Raw genomic sequence first — 17458 nt, 5'->3', positions numbered from 1 at the left:
ATTATTTTATTCATGGACCTTCTTAGTCTATTAAAAAAGATTAGTGGGGATCAAATGCATGTCTAGAATTACCATATGTACATAGTGAGTAATTTTCTTACATGCAGCAAAAACAACTCAACTCTTGTATGGAACTCATTTTTTTGCAGAAATCTCTGCTGAAGATATGTCACTTGTTTAATACTTGTTAATTTATAAGATGTTGCTTTATAAATGATACCATTTTTTCTACCTTTTAGGTGATACAGATGCTGGATAACCATACAGAATTAAAAGGTTTTTATGTTTCTTTGATTTTTAATAATTGTAACACACATATACAACATATTACATTACTAGGACAAAGTATCCCAAAACTTTGTATTATGAGCACTGCCAGAATAAATACATGGCATGCAATCAATGAGGTTATTAATGATTGTCCATGTAAAGTTATCAAGATCTGGTGCTGGTAGCTCCTCTTTCAATTGTTGAGCAATGACGTCCCAGTTGTGCTCAATGGGAGACAAGTCTGGAGACGCTGCAGACTATGGTTGCATGTTTTAGTCTATGCAGGTTGCACACAGTAGCACAAGCAACACGTGGCCTGGTAATGTTCCACCATAAAATCAATCTAGCACTGAACTAATAGTGTACCTGGAATGAAGAATAGAGGGATCCAGCTATCATACATTATGACACTCTAAACCAAATTCCCAGGAGTTGGACCAGTGTGATATTCTCTTGTGAAGGCCTCTTCATGGTGTTGCACACATGACCTCCAGATGGAAACCAAAGGCTGGAACAGAGCAATGAAGCCTGCAATGGAATCAGCGATGAGTCTTGCTTTTGTCTTGAAAGCAATGATAGCCGGAGATTTGCCTCGACATCACATTGATAATGCCTTTATAGATCTTCATGAGAGACCATCACATCGGTTCCACTCCCAAGATTATGGTGTAGGGTGGCATAATGTTGCTGGACCCCTCTAGACTTCATTCCAGGTACACTAATAGCTTGGCGTTACATTTATTTAGCTGTGGCACCAGTTATATGATCATTTTCTCAATCTGTCCCCAGATCTGTTTTTCAAAACGACAGTGCCCAGTTGCCTGTTGCTTTCCTATGTGGTCTCCTATGTGGTCTCCTATTGACCACATTTGGGATTTCATTGGTCGGCAATTGCAAAGAGAGTTGCCAGCAGCAGATATTGATGATTTGTGTGCTCAAGAGTATTCGGCATGACAGGACATTCCTCAGACAACCATTAAAGAAGTTTTACACTACTTGGACAATTCCAAGTCATATTTACTCTTGGCCCCAATAAAATAAAAAAGTATATACTCACCTCCCACGCCAATGCTGTTCCCGAGATGTCGGCACTCACGCTGCCTGGGCTCCCGTGTGGTTGTTGTGACACATGAGCCAGGCTCCCAATCAGAGCTGGCGTCACTGTCCCCGCCTTTTGTCGAATTGAACATGAAGAGGAAGTCCGGGCTGATCACTGACTTCCTCTTCATGTTCAATTTGCACGAAGGCGAGCACAGTGACTCCGGCGCTGGGGCTCACGTGTCACAACAACCGCACGGGAGCCCCAGGACCGAGAGTGTCAACACTGCTGGTACGGCGCTGACAAAGGAGGTGACTATAAGCTTTTTTATTTTATTGGGGCCAAACATTGAGATCAAGAAGGGATTGTCCAAGTAGTGGACAACCCCTTTAAATCCTCATTGATAGAATGCCAAGGCGCATAAGTGCGTGTTAATGCTTGATACTAAATAAATTGAGACGTTTTGAAAATGTTGTTTCTATTTTTTCGTCATGTGCATATCATTAACATCTGTCTATCATAACATATTCCTATTCTGTGATTTCCATGATTCAATGACTGCTATTGCAATTTCAATGGTAAGGACTATATTACCAATTGAAACTACAGACCATCCCACAAAAAATAAGCCCTCAAACATCTCTGGTGGAAAAATAAAAAAAGTCATGGCTCCCACAATATTTTATTTAAGTGTTATTTATTGTGCAGAAATTAGAGATGAGCGTATGGATCCATGAAGTATCGAATTCATTCAAATTTCCTAAAATTCCTGTTCCATACAAATTTAAACCATCTCCAATTTGATTTGCAAGGATTGGCAAAAAAAAATGCCCAATGTCATTTCACACATGCTGCACACTCAGTGGGCGGGTGTCACGGGTGTGTCAGATGTGACAGACAGTCGCCCTGCAGTTGGTTGCAGGGGAGCTCTTTGTTTGGCATTACAGACACCTTATTAGAGCTGTCTCACTCTAGTGTGGCACCCCAGGGGTCCGGTTGCCACAGTGGCATTGCCTCCCTCACAAGAGGTGATGCCATGCCTGGAAGCAAGCAGGGGTCCCCTAATTAGGTTTTGCTAAGCATGCAACACTGTCCTGGCTCCAGACCAGCAAGGGGAGCACCTGCCCTTGGCAACTGGGATCTGGGGGCGGGGTTAGTTAGACTTAGTGTGAGGAGTTGAAGTCAGGACGTCGACGAGAGAGGAGCTGGGGAGTGGAGCTGCGTGGCAGTTCACCCCAGAAGAAATCAGCACAGATGAACCGGACACCGGAGTCTGAGGCTGTGGGGCACTGAAGGCCCAGCAGCAGAAACCAGAGGGCAGGAGACTGCAGGTCTCCTGGCCCCATCAGACGCCCCGAGGCTCAGCAGCACCACAGGGCCCAGCACCGCCATGTGGGAGCGACGCATCAGCAAGGTCCGAGCTGCCTGCCATACGGGTGAGCACAAGGACGTTGAACTCAGGGACGAGGGCCACAGCACTGCTACAAGCAGCAGGGCCAGAGAGATTAGTGCAAAATGGAAGGCCTACAACTCCACCTGGCGAGGTGGATTCCTTACTTGCTTCCAGGCTGCCCGGGCTTCCATTTCTAGCCAGTACCCATGGTCTGGTCTGCCTAATCACCGCAAGTAAACATAAGAGGAAACAGTCATTGAGTTGTGGACTGATTATTAACTGCGCCATCACCCCTGCACTACAACGCCCAGCATCATCTACTTCACTACAACATCTACACTGCCCTGGAGCTAAGCTCTACCTGTGGAGAGCCAAGCCAACTCTGCTGCATTAAACACCAGCTCCAGAGGACCTGCGCTGCAGCGGCGGCTAACTATAGCCGCACACCACAGGTGGCATCACGAACTATATACAAAAAAACCTATAAAATCCCCTTTTTACTGACCGCCCTGAGTACCCCACGGCCCAGGGGGCGCATCACTAGGACCCAGCAGCTACCTCACCCTGGCTAATTGACACTCAGGCCTGGGTGTTTAAATACTTCCTGTTTGCTATAGGGAGGTGCCGGTGATATTCACATGACCCCTTGTGAAGGCTTGCAGCTGTTGCAGTCTGCTTACTTTCTCTTTGGTGCTAAGAGGCCGTGTGTGTAATCTCTCTGAAGTGGGCTCAAGCTAAGTTACTTATCTTGTGTCTGTCTCCCCTTGCTGTCTTTAGTTGTTAGTGGGGACTGACTAATGCTCATTCCCCCCTTCCCTAGCCAGGGCCTAGCTCTAGGGAGATACAGGGTTTTAGGTTCTTGATCGGCGATTGGTGAGAAACCAATATAGGGATGGTAGGGAATAGTGTTGAGCCACCCCCGTAGTGTTCGAGTTCGGTTCGGTTCGTCGAACACCCGTGTGTTCGCCGAACTGTTCGTCGAACTGTTCGTCGAACACCTTCGAACACCGTTAAAACCAATGGCAGGCAAACAAAAACACATAGAAACACATAGAAAACACCTTCAAAGGTGTCCAAAAGCTGACAAACTGCTCAGAAGACACAACTAACACATGGAAAAGTGACAAGTACATATAGTCATGCGAAAAGAAAAGAGGTGGAGGAGTAAAAGGAGGGGGAGACACAGATATAGGCATGTCATGCCCTTCTAAAATCCAAAAAGTGAGAAGCCGACACGTTCAGTCCGCTCCTGCCCGTGCCACCTCCGTGTCCCCGGGTTTGTGCCAGAGCCGCGGTGAACCCTGACGGCCAGCCCCCCTCTCCCAATACTGGTGCCTGTCCGCTGGTGGGTCGAGTGAGCCCCCCTGTGGTGGAGGCAGCTCTAAGCTTTTTAATTTAAATTGTCTCTCTAATTTGAATGAATACACTTTAAATCCATTTACAAGGATCTATTGGAGGGCAAGTCTCATGCCAGCAGCCGCGTAATTCCAGCTCCAGTAGCGTCAACTAAAGCTGCTGCAGTTAAAAAGCTTTTATAAGGATCGAGCTCGGCTGTCCACCGCAAGGCATCCTACTGCCAGTCCCAGCCCCTATGCCTTGGGGTGCCTCCTGATGCTCTTCACTGAGTATCCCGTGGTCCCGAAGCATTTCCTTTGAAAAAATTAAGTGTCCAAACTACAGGTGGTGTAGCTTGCTTAACAGCTGGGATAATCCGCTGACTAACAGACACTGCTACTAGGCACAAAGTATTTCCTGGGCTAGATGCAGTTAAAAATTTGTAATTAGATACTCTCGTTGGATGCTGAGAAAGCATTCCATAGAGTCTCCTGGCACGCCATATATGATTCTCTTAAAAAGCTTGGGGTAGGGGTCTAGGGGACCCTTTTATAGCCAAAATCACGGCCCTGTATCACAATACGTCACCTAGGCTGAAGATAAATGGAACTGTAGCACCCTGAGGGCTCGGTTGCTACAGAGGTATTGCACCTCACCCAGAGGTGTGATATCTCACTCTCAGGTAAGGATGGAGTGTGGATCAGGACCCGACACCTGCATGCATTACACCACATTGCCGTGGGGCAGGGCGACCAATATGCCTCTGAGATGGACATGACAGTCCCTGTCCCTGGCTGGAGTGGAGGGAGGGAACACTGAGGAAGGGGAACCCTGTAGTGCAGGAGCAGGGAGGAAGCAGTTCCTGGGTGCATTGAGAAGGGAGTATAAAAGGTGGGCACCATCTTAGTTCAGTGCAGAGAAGTCTGAGCAGAAGTGGCAGGGAGCAGGGGCTCTGCATGAGCTCTGCTCCGGAGGCGGGCCTAGTAACAGAGGCCCAGGCCTGGAAGAGGGAGAAGGAAGGAAGAGGAGCGGAGAAGGCTCCAGGAACGAGGAATGAAGGGATCCCAGGGGTGCGGACGGGCGAATCGCCACCGCAAGCCCGAATCCACCTGCGTGGAGGGGTCAGGCCAAAGGGGGAGACCGGTCCCCGAAACTAGTGGAGGCAGGAAACGACCCTCAGCTAGAAACCGGAGGCTGTGACATTTTATGTGGCGCAGCCCCTTGCTACACCCGCTAGGAAGGCACCACATAGGGTCAGGGAAACTGGCGCCAAGTTTACCAAGAGGAGGCCCGAGGCAGCCGGACAGAAGGGTTGGTAAGAAAGGCCAGACAAAGGACACACAAAGGGGGTCCTGTGAAGCGCTCCAAAGTTATCTGGGAGTTGTCTGAGCCCCTCACCTGGTGAGCACAGTACGACGTGGGCAGCCGTTACCTGCAGACGTGGTCTGGATAATAAGAACTGTGAGTAAAGGCCCTGGACTGCATCACTGACTCCGTGTCATTACTGCTGCTGCCCTGCACCATCACCCCCATCCTCCGCATACACTGCCCTGAGGCTATACTCCTCCCGTGGGGAGTTATGCTACGCTCTGCTGCACCCACAACACCAGCCTCAGCGGTCTGCCCTGCAGCGGCGGTTCACTCTGACCGCAATCCACGGGTGGCGTAGTCGGACATTTAAACATCAAAACCACATAAATAGTTCCGCCACTGGTTTGACCACCCTGAACCACGGAACCGGGTCGCCGCCACGAAGACTACAACCACCAGCATCCACCAAAAAGGGTCCGGCTCCGGGTGTCCCAAGGCCCAGGGGGTGCATCAGAACATTTTCATCACCTTTCACAATCACCAATGGGACAAGGCAGGGATGTCCTCTGTCCCCTCTCTTATACATCCTAGTGACGAAGCACCTGCTCTCATCAATTCGCCATAACCCCAATATTAGGTGGATTGAGGTGGGAGGCACCGAGTACAAGTGCTCTCTATTTGCTGATGATGTCCTAGTATATATCACTCAATCACATATATCCATCCATGCTGTTATGGCTGAAATAGATCACTTTGTTACATGGTCAAATTTTAAAATCAATGCAGCGAAGTCTGAGGCCCTCGATGTCTCCCTCCCCAAATCCATATAGGATTCCATCCAGTCCAACTTTCCCTTTGCCTGGCCCTCACAGGGTATCAAATACTTAGGAATTCCTATTCATAGAGACCTCTCCCATCTATGTTATCTTAATTTTGGGCCCTTTATTGAACAACTCCATACAGACCACGGTTGGCAAGTTAGAACTGTAAGATTCACTACGTGAACCACTGGTGTTTTGTGGAAAAGCACATGTTCCCTGTGTTCCAAATTATTATGCAAAAAGTGTTTAGGAGTGAAAAGGGAAGAATTTGTTTGTCAGTTAAACTCATTGATGGTGATGTGTGTCAGGGCTCTTTATATCACTGTAAGCAATTGCAGACACCTGTGCTAATTAGTTTGGCAGGTGTGTCCAATGAAAGGCAAGACAACTTAAGAAGGCTGTCTCACATTATTAAGCAGCCTACATTTTCTGCCAAAATGGGAAAGAAAAAGGATGTGTCGGCTGCTGAGAAGCAACAAATTGTGGAGTGTTTAGGTCAAGGCATGACTACAATCAACATTGTGCGATGATCAGGATGAAGTGTCTTGGCAATCAAGAAGTATGTAGCTGATTCACAGTACACACGTGTGCGTGCTGATAAGGGCAAATTGAGGACTCTTTCCTACAGGCAATTACGTCAGGTTAAAAGAGCAGCGGCAAAAAAGCCTTGTCATAGCAGCAGACAAGTTTTTGAAGCTGCTGGTGCCTCCAACGTCCCCCGAACAACAAGATGCAGGGTCCTTCAGAGGTTTGCAGCTGTGCATACGCCATCCTGTCGACCTACTCTATCCACTTCACACAAGCAGAAACGGCTCCAGTGGGCCAAACATTACATGAAGACTGATTTCAAAACTGTTTTGTTCACGGATGAGTGCCGTGCAGCGCTCGATGGTCCAGATGGATGGAGTGGAGGATGGCTGGTTGATGGACACCCCACGCAAACACGGCTACAGCGCCAACAAGGAGGAGGTGGAGTAATGTTTTGGGCTGGAATCATGGGGAGAGAGATTGTCGGCCCCTTTAGGATCCCTGAAGGCACTAAAGATGAACTCCATAATGTATGTGGATTTTCTCAAACAGCACTTCCTGCCATGGTTCAAGAAGAACCGTGTATTTCACAGCAAGATCATTTTTTTGCATGATAATGCACCATCTCATGCTGCACATAAAACATCTGCATCTCTGGCTGATATGGGCATAAAAGGGGACAAACTTATGGTGTGACCCCCATGCTCCCCTGACCTCTACCCCATTCAGAACCTCTGGAGCATCATCAAAAGGAGTGTCTATGATGGCGGGAGGCAGTTCACATCTAAGCAACAGCTCTGGGAGGGTATTCTGTCCTCATGCAAAACAATTGAAGCAGAAACCATCCAAAACCTGACAAATTCAATGGACGAGAGAGTTCAGAAGCTCCTTTCGAACAAGGGGTCCTATGTGAAAATGTAACATCACCTAGAATAAAGTTTTGAGTTGAAAACTGTTTGATTTCAGTTTCTAATAACCTGCTAATGCTTATAATTTCAAAAATGACAATTTTTTTGGTCTTTATTAAAATGAAAAGGTTGATCGAAAAGTTTGGGGGATCTAAGAGTGTGGCAACCCAGTAGTCATGATTACTGACAATATGAGGGTCATGTTGCAGGTAGTGCAGCAAGAAGGCACTTATGTGTCTTGCGCATCTCGTAGCCCCAAAATTATTTTCCGGGCTAGATGCAGCTAAAAATTATTATTAATTTTAAATCTGGTGGAGCTTAGTATAGATGGCCTAATAGGATCAGTGCTGCACACTGCTACAAAGCCCAAATTATTTTCCAGTCAAGATACAGATAAACATGATTAGTAATTTTAAATCTGGTGGAGCTTATTATAGATGGCCTAATAGAATCAGTGCTGCACACTGCTACAAAGCCCAAATTATTTTCCAGCCAAGATACAGATAAACATGATTAGTAATTTGAAAGCTTAAAACGGTTGGTAGGGTGATTTTAACCAATCATCAAGCTTTTACTCTTCCCAGGATGACACAGGGGTAGAAAAGTCGTTTCGGATCCATGATTTGTTCATCTTTATGAACGTGAGTCTGTCTACATTATCAGTGGAGAGCCGCGTGCGCTTATCTGTCAGCACACCACCAGCAGCGCTGAACACACGTTCAGACAGAACGCTGGCTGCGGGGCATGACAAGATCTCCAAGGCGTAAGTGGCTAGCTCCGGCCATTTATCCAGATTGGAAGCCCAAAAAGAGCAAGGGTCCAGTGACACAGTCATGGCTTCAATGTTTACTTGGAGATACTCCTGTACCATCGTCTCTAGGCGTTGACTATGTGTCAGACTTCTTGTCTCCTGTGGCCTTGCAAAGGATGGGCTAAAAAAGTGGTGAAATGATTCCGCAAAATTGATGTTACCAGCAGATACTGTGGTTCTGTTACGGTTTGAGTGCTGAACACTTGACGGTCCCACAGTTGGCAAGTTGGAACTGTGAGATTCACTACATGCACCACTGGTGTTTTGTGGAAAAGCACATGTAAGATTCTGCAACAGTCTCTGCTGATACTCCTGCAAATGTGCATCCCTTTCTATGGCAGGAATAATTTCTGCAAATTTACTTTTGTACCGGGGATCTAACAGTGTGGCAACCCAGTAGTCAGGATTATTTCTAATTCTCACAATTCGAGGGTCATGTTGCAGGTAGTGCAGCAAGAAGGCACTCATGTGTGTTGCGCATCCAGGAGCACCAAGTCCCTGTTGTGTTGGTGGCAAGGTAACAATCATGCTTCCTTCCTCTGTCCTCTCTCCCCAACCTCGCACAACAGAAATGTGTTCAAGGTCTCCCTCATCTGATGAGTCTTCCATCAGTTCGTCCTCCACTTCTTCCTGGGCTCCTGCACCTTCCTCACTAGTTTGGCTGCTACCATGCGCCCTGGTAAAACCATCTCCCCCACCCTCACATGCCTGCCGCCTTGGTGCTGCCGACCGTCTGGACCTTGCAGATGTTAGCCCTTCCGCATACAACTCCTCCTCCTCTACTTCCTCCACCTCCTCTTGTGTCACCACCTGACTCCGAATTCTGTTTAACATGTGCTCCAGCATGTAAATCACCGGAATAGTCATGCTGATAATGGCATCGTCAGCACTAAACATCTTCGTCGCCATTTCAAAACTGTGCAGAAGGGTGCATAGGTCCCTGATCTGAGACCACTCCTCCAGCGTGATTTGCCCCACCTCTGGATCTCGTTGGCCCAGGCTATACGTCAGAACGTATTGCACCAGGGCTTGTCGGTGCTGCCACAGTCGCTGCAACATGTGCAGAGTTGAATTCCACCGGGTAGGCACATCGCATTTTAGCCGGTGAAGTGGCAGGCCCAACGACTTCTGTAGAGATGTAAGTCGCTGAGCTGCGGGATGCGAATGGCGGAAGTGAGCACACAGCCACCGTGCCCTCTGCAGAAGGCCATCTAGTCTGGGATAGTGGGCTAAAAATTGCTGGACAACCAGGTTCAACACGTGAGCCATACAAGGCACGTGTGTGACATTGCCCCGGCGAAGGGCCGCACCCAGGTTTGCAGCATTGTCGCACACGGCCTTCCCTGGTTTCAGGTCCAGTGGAGACAACCATTCATGAAATTGGTTCTCCAGAGCTGACCACAACTCCTCAGCTGTGTGACTCACATTTCCCAGACATTTCAAAGTAAAAACCGCCTGATGACGTTGAGCCCTACTGCCAGCATAGTAAGGAGGTGTGCAGGATCCCTTCTGCGCAGTTAGAAAGCTTGTGGCATGACCAGACAGGCTTTGGGTGCAGGTGGAAGACCGAGAGGAGGTTGAGGAGGCAGAAGCAGTGGAGGAACTTTGACATAAAGAGGATTGACGCACAACTCGTGGGGACGGCAAGACTTGGACAGCAGCCCCTTGTCCTGCTGTCACCATAGTTACCCAGTGCCCAGTCAGCGACATGTAACGCCCCTGTCCATGCCTACTCGTCCAAGTGTCTGTGGTGAAATGCACCCTGTCACACACAGAGTTTCTCAAAGAAGCGGTGATGTTGTGTGCGACATGCTGGTGGAGCGCAGGCACACGTTTCTTTGAGAAGTAGTGCCGACTGGGCATCTGGTACTGGGGCACTGCGACGGACATAAGGTCTCGAAAATCCTCTGTGTCCACCAGGCGGAAAGGCAGCATTTCTGTAGCCAAGAGCTTGCAGATGGTGAAATTCAACCTCTTAGCTTTCTCATGGCTAGGAGGAAATGGTCTTTTACTTGTCCACATCTGAGGGACCGAGGGCTGGCTATTGTGCTTAGACGGGGTTGATAAGGGTGTCCCCGGCAAACTGCCGGTCTGTGAGGAAGATGCAGGCGGACATGTTAGGTTGCCTTGATCCAAAGGTGGTGCTATCGATGTCGGACAGCGCTCAACACCAGCTGGTGTTACCACCTCCAAAGAAAATGATGACCTGCCAATCACGCTGGCTGTTGCGGGTAAAGAGGTGGCAGGTCTGCGCCCCAAAACAGGTGTGACTGCTGTGCCCCCAGTCACAGAGGATGAAGAGGCCGCGGATGCACAAGATATGGCAGACGGTGGTTGGCCCGGCTGGCTAGGCCGCATTGTAGCACACTGAGCTTCCCACTGCAACTTATGCTTCATGTCCATGTGCCGGTTCATGCATGAAGTACTCAAACTATGTATTTTTTGGCCTCTACTTAGCTTTTGCTGACAAATGTTACAGATAACACGAGTTGGGTCATCTTTATCGATCTGAAAAAATGCCCAGGCTATGCAAGGCTTAGCACCCATGCGACCTGAAGAGCCACCACGACTTGTGGTGAGAGGCAGAGTTGTGTTTGAGGATGTAGTTGTTGACGTGCTTCCAGTACTACGTCTCTGTCCAGGAAGGCGCAACCTGACCTCGTCGTCACTAGCATCTTCCTCCACCTGCTCTGCTGACCTCATCTCTTGGCTGACTGTGGGTTGACAGTAAGTGGGATCTCCAACCTCATCATCATCACCCTGTGCGTTATCACACCCGTCGTCCTCAGAGCCAACCTGTTCCTGCCCTGACAAAAAACTAAAGTTGTCGCTCCAATCAGGTATTTGAGTCTCATCATAGTCTTCCTCATTGTCTCCACCAACAGGAGTTACAGTTTGGGAATGAGGGTCTACATTATGGTCAGAACCTTCTGCGTCTGGTCCTGGATCCGACTCATAAAGATTCTGGGCATCAGTGCAGATCATTTCCTCGTCTGGATTCACAGAAGCGCTGGAGTCGACCTCTGATTCCCAGGCTATAGTATGAGTAAACCGCTCTGCAGACTCAACCATCTGTTCTACCTCATACTCAGACGGGCAGCTGGAGATTTGGGAGCTGTGAGGAAGCAAGTGCGATTGGGGTGACACCTTTGAGGACTGGAGTATTTGTGATGTTGAAGTTGATGTGGAGGAGAGCCCACTTAAAGGAGCACTTGATATCCGTTGAAGCACCTGCTGTTTTTGTGCCTCATCTGGAATTTGTAGCGATTGGCGTGGCCGTAAGAAAGGGATCTTATCACATTGTCCGCTAAAAGAAGTAGACATTTTAGTTTGGCTGGAAGATGGTCTTTCTTCTGCAGATGTTACTGTTGCTTTAACACCTACCCCACGGACACAACCTTTTTTCCCCTTCCCAACACACCTATTCCCCTTTCCACCAGCAGCAGACCTTTTTCCACTCATTTTGGTGGTTAACTAATTCACAACTCTGGAGTTGTTTGCACAAAAAAACAATGGATGGGAACCGAGCAGAGCTGAGTGGCCAAACTGTGGTATTAGGCCAAAACTATTGGCTGGGTTAGATGCAGAAAAAAATTATATTCAATTTGCAACCTGATGGAGGTCAGTATAGATGGACTAATAGAACAAGTCCCACACACAGCTAGAAGCCCAAATATTTTTTCAGAGGTAGATGCAGAAAAAAATTGTATTCAGTTTGCAACCTGATGGAGGTCAGTATAGATGGACTAATAGAACAAGTCCTACACACAGCTAGAAGCCCAAATATTTTTTCAGAGGTAGATGCAGAAAAAAATTATATTCAGTTTGCAACCTGATGGAGGTCAGTATAGATGGACTAATAGAACAAGTCCCACACACAAATAGAAGCCCAAATATTTTTTCAGAGGTAGATGCAGAAAAAAAATATATTCAGTTTGCAACCTGATGGAGGTCAGTATAGATGGACTAATAGAGAAAGTCCCACACACTGCTAGAAGGCCAAATATTTTTTCAGAGCTAGATGCAGACAAAAAATTATTTTGAATTTGCAACCTGATGGAGGTCAGTATAGGTGGACTAATAGAACAAGTCCAACACACTGCTAGAAGGCCAAATATTTTTTCAGAGCTAGATGCAGAAAAAAATTATATTCAGTTTGCAACCTGATGGAGGTCAGTATAGATCGACTAATAGAACAAGACCCACACACAGCTAGAAGCCCAAATATTTTTTCAGAGGTAGATGCAGAAAAAAATTATATTCAGTTTGCAACCTGATGGAGGTCTGTATAGATGGATTAATAGAACAAGTCCCACACACAGCTAGAAGCCCAATATTTTTTCAGAGGTAGATGCAGAAAAAAAATATATTCAGTTTGCAACCTGATGGAGGTCAGTATAGATGGACTAATAGAGAAAGTCCCACACACTGCTATAAGGCCAAATATTTTTTCAGAGCTAGATGCAGACAAAAAATTATTTTTAATTTGCAACCTGATGGAGGTCAGTATAGATGGACTAATAGAGAAAGTCCCACACACTGCTAGAAGGCCAAATATTTTTTCAGAGCTAGATGCAGATATAAATTATTTTTAATTTGCAACCTGATGGAGGTCAGTATAGATGGACTAATAGAGAAAGTCCCACACACTGCTAGAAGGCCAAATATTTTTTCAGAGCTAGATGCAGAAAAAAATTATATTCAGTTTGCAACCTGATGGAGGTCAGTATAGATGGACTAATAGAACAAGTCCCACACACAGCTAGAAGGCCAAATATTTTTTCAGAGGTAGATGCAGATAAAAATTATTTTTAATTTGCAGCCTGATGGAGGTCAGTATAGATGGACTAATAGAGAAAGTCCCACACACTGCTAGAAGGCCAAATATTTTTTCAGAGCTAGATGCAGATAAAAAATATTTTTAATTTGCAACCTGATGGAGGTCAGTATAGATGGACTAATAGAGAAAGTCCCACACACTGCTAGAAGGCCAAATATTTTTTCAGAGCTAGATGCAGACAAAAAATTATTTTGAATTTGCAACCTGATGGAGGTCAGTATAGGTGGACTAATAGAACAAGTCCCACACACTGCTAGAAGGCCAAATATTTTTTCAGAGCTAGATGCAGAAAAAAATTATATTCAGTTTGCAACCTGATGGAGGTCAGTATAGATGGACTAATAGAACAAGTCCCACACACAGCTAGAAGCCCAAATATTTTTTCAGAGGTAGATGCAGAAAAAAATTATATTCAGTTTGCAACCTGATGGAGGTCTGTATAGATGGATTAATAGAACAAGTACCACACAGAGCTAGAAGCCCAATATTTTTTCAGAGGTAGATGCAGAAAAAAATATATTCAGTTTGCAACCTGATGGAGGTCAGTATAGATGGACTAATAGAGAAAGTCCCACACACTGCTAGAAGGCCAAATATTTTTTCAGAGCTAGATGCAGACAAAAAATTATTTTTAATTTGCAACCTGATGGAGGTCAGTATAGATGGACTAATAGAGAAAGTCCCACACACTGCTAGAAGGCCAAATATTTTTTCAGAGCTAGATGCAGATATAAATTATTTTTAATTTGCAACCTGATGGAGGTCAGTATAGATGGACTAATAGAGAAAGTCCCACACACTGCTAGAAGGCCAAATATTTTTTCAGAGCTAGATGCAGAAAAAAATTATATTCAGTTTGCAACCTGATGGAGGTCAGTATAGATGGACTAATAGAACAAGTCCCACACACTGCTAGAAGCCCAAATATTTTTTCAGAGGTAGATGCAGATAAAAATTATTTTTAATTTGCAACCTGATGGAGGTCAGTATAGATGGACTAATAGAGAAAGTCCCACACACTGCTAGAAGGCCAAATATTTTTTCAGAGCTAGATGCAGACAAAAAATTATTTTGAATTTGCACCGTGATGGAGGTCAGTATAGATGGACTAATAGAACAAGTCCCACACACTGCTAGAAGGCCAAATATTTTTTCAGAGCTAGATGCAGAAAAAAATTATATTCAGTTTGCAACCTGATGGAGGTCAGTATAGATGGACTAATAGAACAAGTCCCACACACTGCTAGAAGCCCAAATATTTTTTCAGAGCTAGATGCAGAAAAAAATTATATTCAATTTGCAACCTGATGGAGGTCAGTATAGATGGACTAATAGAATGATGCTATGCCCAAAAGATTTTACTTCACTAGGTGCAGTAAAAAAATTGGTATTCTATACACAGGTGGTATATCCTGCAACACAGATAGGCTACTCCACTGACTAACACACTCTGCAATAGGCCAAAAGGATTAGCTTTGCTAGATTCAGCCAAATGCTGTGAAAAAAACTTGCACAGCACTGGCACAGACCTGTCTGGCAAAAACTGATAGGAACTGATGTAACCTAGTCCTGAAAAGGACTGCAATTACAATTAGTCTTTGCTCCCACAATCTATCTATTTAAGAGCACAGACCTGCCTGATAAAAGTCGTAGGAAATGCTGTAACCTAGTCCTTAAAAGGACTGCAATCACAACTATTCCCTACTCCCAAGCTATCTGTAGATTTGTGCGAAAATTGGCTTGAAATTAACAAGGTATAGCGCACACAGCAACAGCGGTGCCATCTAACACGCAGCTGCAGCAGTGAGAAAATGGTGGCAACGGGGAAAATGGCTTGGTCTTATAGAGCAAGGACATGTGACATACACTGCCAATGACACATGCCCTTGCTTGTGTGAAAAAAAGCACTTCGCTCCGTGTGTGCGCTGCTGATAGGCTGACAGATTGCACCTCCCCACTGTAAATGCGGGAAAGAGAAAAAAAAATGGAGATCTTCATTATTCCTGCAGAGATCCATCCCCTGTCCCTCCCCCCACCCCGCTGTACACTCAAACTGTGTATTAACATTAATTTTCATCATTACTGAGAAAAAATCCAGTTATGATTTTGGTGCACGAACAGTTATCGAACATAACCTCGAACAGCCGAATTTTTCTCAAATCGTTCGTGTTCGCCGAACGGCTCGAACACCGCCCAAAACAGCTCGAATTTGAGATTGGCGAACAGTTCGAGTCGAACAACGCTCATCTCTAGTAGGGAAGACAGGGTGATATCAGATCAGCCTAGGAGGTCTCCACCCCCTCTTTCCTTAGTGTTTGGGCTCTCTTCTCCTCATCTCTTCGTGTTGCACTTTTTCTTTCTTACACTGTGCGTGACAGCGGGTTAATGGCATCAGGCGTGGCAGCAATCTGATTACATGGTGTAGCACAGCCAATCAGGGGGCTATCATAGGCAGTATAAAACATAGGGGCCGGTCAAGGAATGCCAATTTATACTTGTATTATGTAAGTACATGAGCGCCCAGCATAGGAATAGAAAAAAGCCTAATGTGATTGTGGTGGACTACTTAAGTGCCAATGTACCAGATAGACAATGGGAGTGATAGTCTAAGTCTGTGAAAGGAAATACAAGATTCAAGAGGTATACAGTGAACTGTTGTAGCAGTCTTATCATCACCACTGTGTCACTGTGAATCAATACATCTGTGATATATTGAGCACCGTAATAGACACCTTTTTTATTGTTTTCACAAAGTGACTAGAGATGGGCGAACCCGAACAGTAAAGTTTGGGATCCATACCAAACACCTAGTGTTCAGACACGGACCCCGAAAATGGACTTCATCAGAAAGTCTGTGTTACTGATTGGGTTAGGGTTCGACTGTTTCCCATGCTGTCATCTGCATGACAGCGCGGGAAACAGGGTCTCTGATCGGCGGTAAGATCGTCATATGTCAGCGTGATCCCGCAGCTGTTACTGTGTCGTGCGGTAAAAAGCTTACCGCGGGTCACAGGCGTCGGCTGATGAGAGACTACTACACCCATCAGCCGACGCATGCTATCACTGTTAACAGCGAGCGCATTCGCCGCTGATGGAAATATTCATCAGCCGGCGCCTGTGCTCAAACTAAAATAAACTAAAAAAAAAAGTTAAAATTAATAAATAAAAATTGAAATAAAATTATATTGCATGAAATAAGTATTTGATCACCTACCAACCAGCAAGAATTCTGGCTCTCACAGGCCTGTTAGTTTTTCTTTAAGAAGCCCTCCTACTCTTCATTACCTGTATTAATTGCACCTGTTTGAATGCGTTACCTGTATAAAAGACACCTGTCCACACACTCAATCAATCACACTCCAACCTCTCCACCATGGCCAAGACCAAAGAACTGTCTGAAGACATCAGGGACAAAATTGGTGAAAAGGCAACAACTGTTGGCACAATTAATAGAAAATGTAAGAAACACAAGATGACTTTCAATCTTCCTCGGTCTGGGGCTCTATGCAAGATCTTGCCTCGTGAGGTGAGGTAGATTCTGAGAAAGGTCAGGAATCAGCCCAGAATTACATGGGAGGACTAAGTCAATGACGTGAAAAGAGCTGGGACCACAGTCTCAAACATTACCATTAGTAACACACTACACTGTCATGGATTAAAATCCTGCAGGGCATGCAAGATCTCCCTGCTCACGCCAACACATGTCCTGCCTATTTGAAAGTTGCCAATGACCGTCTGGATGATCCAGAGGAGGCATGGGAGAAGGTCATGTGGTCAGATAAGACAAAAATAGAACTTTTTGGTATCAACTCCACTCGCCGTGTTTGGAGGAAGAAGACAGATGAGTACAACCCCAAGAACACCCTCCCAACTGTGAAGCATGGTGGGGTAAACATCATACTTTGGGGGTGCTTTTCTTCAAAGGGGACAGGACAACTGCACGGTATTGAAGGAGGATGGAGGGGGGTCATGTATCACAAGATTTTTGCCAACAACCTCCTTCCCTCAGTAATAGCATTGAAGATGGGTCGTGGCTGGGTCTTCCAGCATGAAAATGACTCAAAACACACAGCCAGGGGAACTAAGGAGTGGCTCTGTAAGAAGCATTTCAAGGTCTTGGAGTGGCCAAGCCAGTCTACATACTTGAATCCAATAGAAAATCTTTGGAGGGAGCTGAAACTCAATGTTGCCCAGCGACAGCC

General features: G+C 46.0%; 1 protein-coding gene across 1 annotated transcript in view; it reads left to right on the top strand.

Moving 5' to 3' along the window:
- LOC141257813 (pecanex-like protein 2) overlaps positions 1-17458 on the top strand; it is a 1433759-nt gene that overhangs the window by 187995 nt on the left and 1228306 nt on the right. Inside the window, exon 4 of the mRNA XM_073672817.1 lies at positions 240-276. Coding sequence (XP_073528918.1) covers positions 240-276 — 37 coding nt within the window. The remainder of the gene's footprint in view (positions 1-239; positions 277-17458) is intronic.

Source organism: Phyllobates terribilis, unplaced genomic scaffold (assembly GCF_046119375.1).
Source record: "Phyllobates terribilis strain yellow unplaced genomic scaffold, ASM4611937v1 Scaffold_3__8_contigs__length_932513732, whole genome shotgun sequence".
Taxonomy (NCBI): domain Eukaryota; kingdom Metazoa; phylum Chordata; class Amphibia; order Anura; family Dendrobatidae; genus Phyllobates; species Phyllobates terribilis.
The sequence above is the reverse complement of the archived record's forward strand: the minus strand, read 5'-3'. Positions and strand labels throughout refer to the sequence as shown.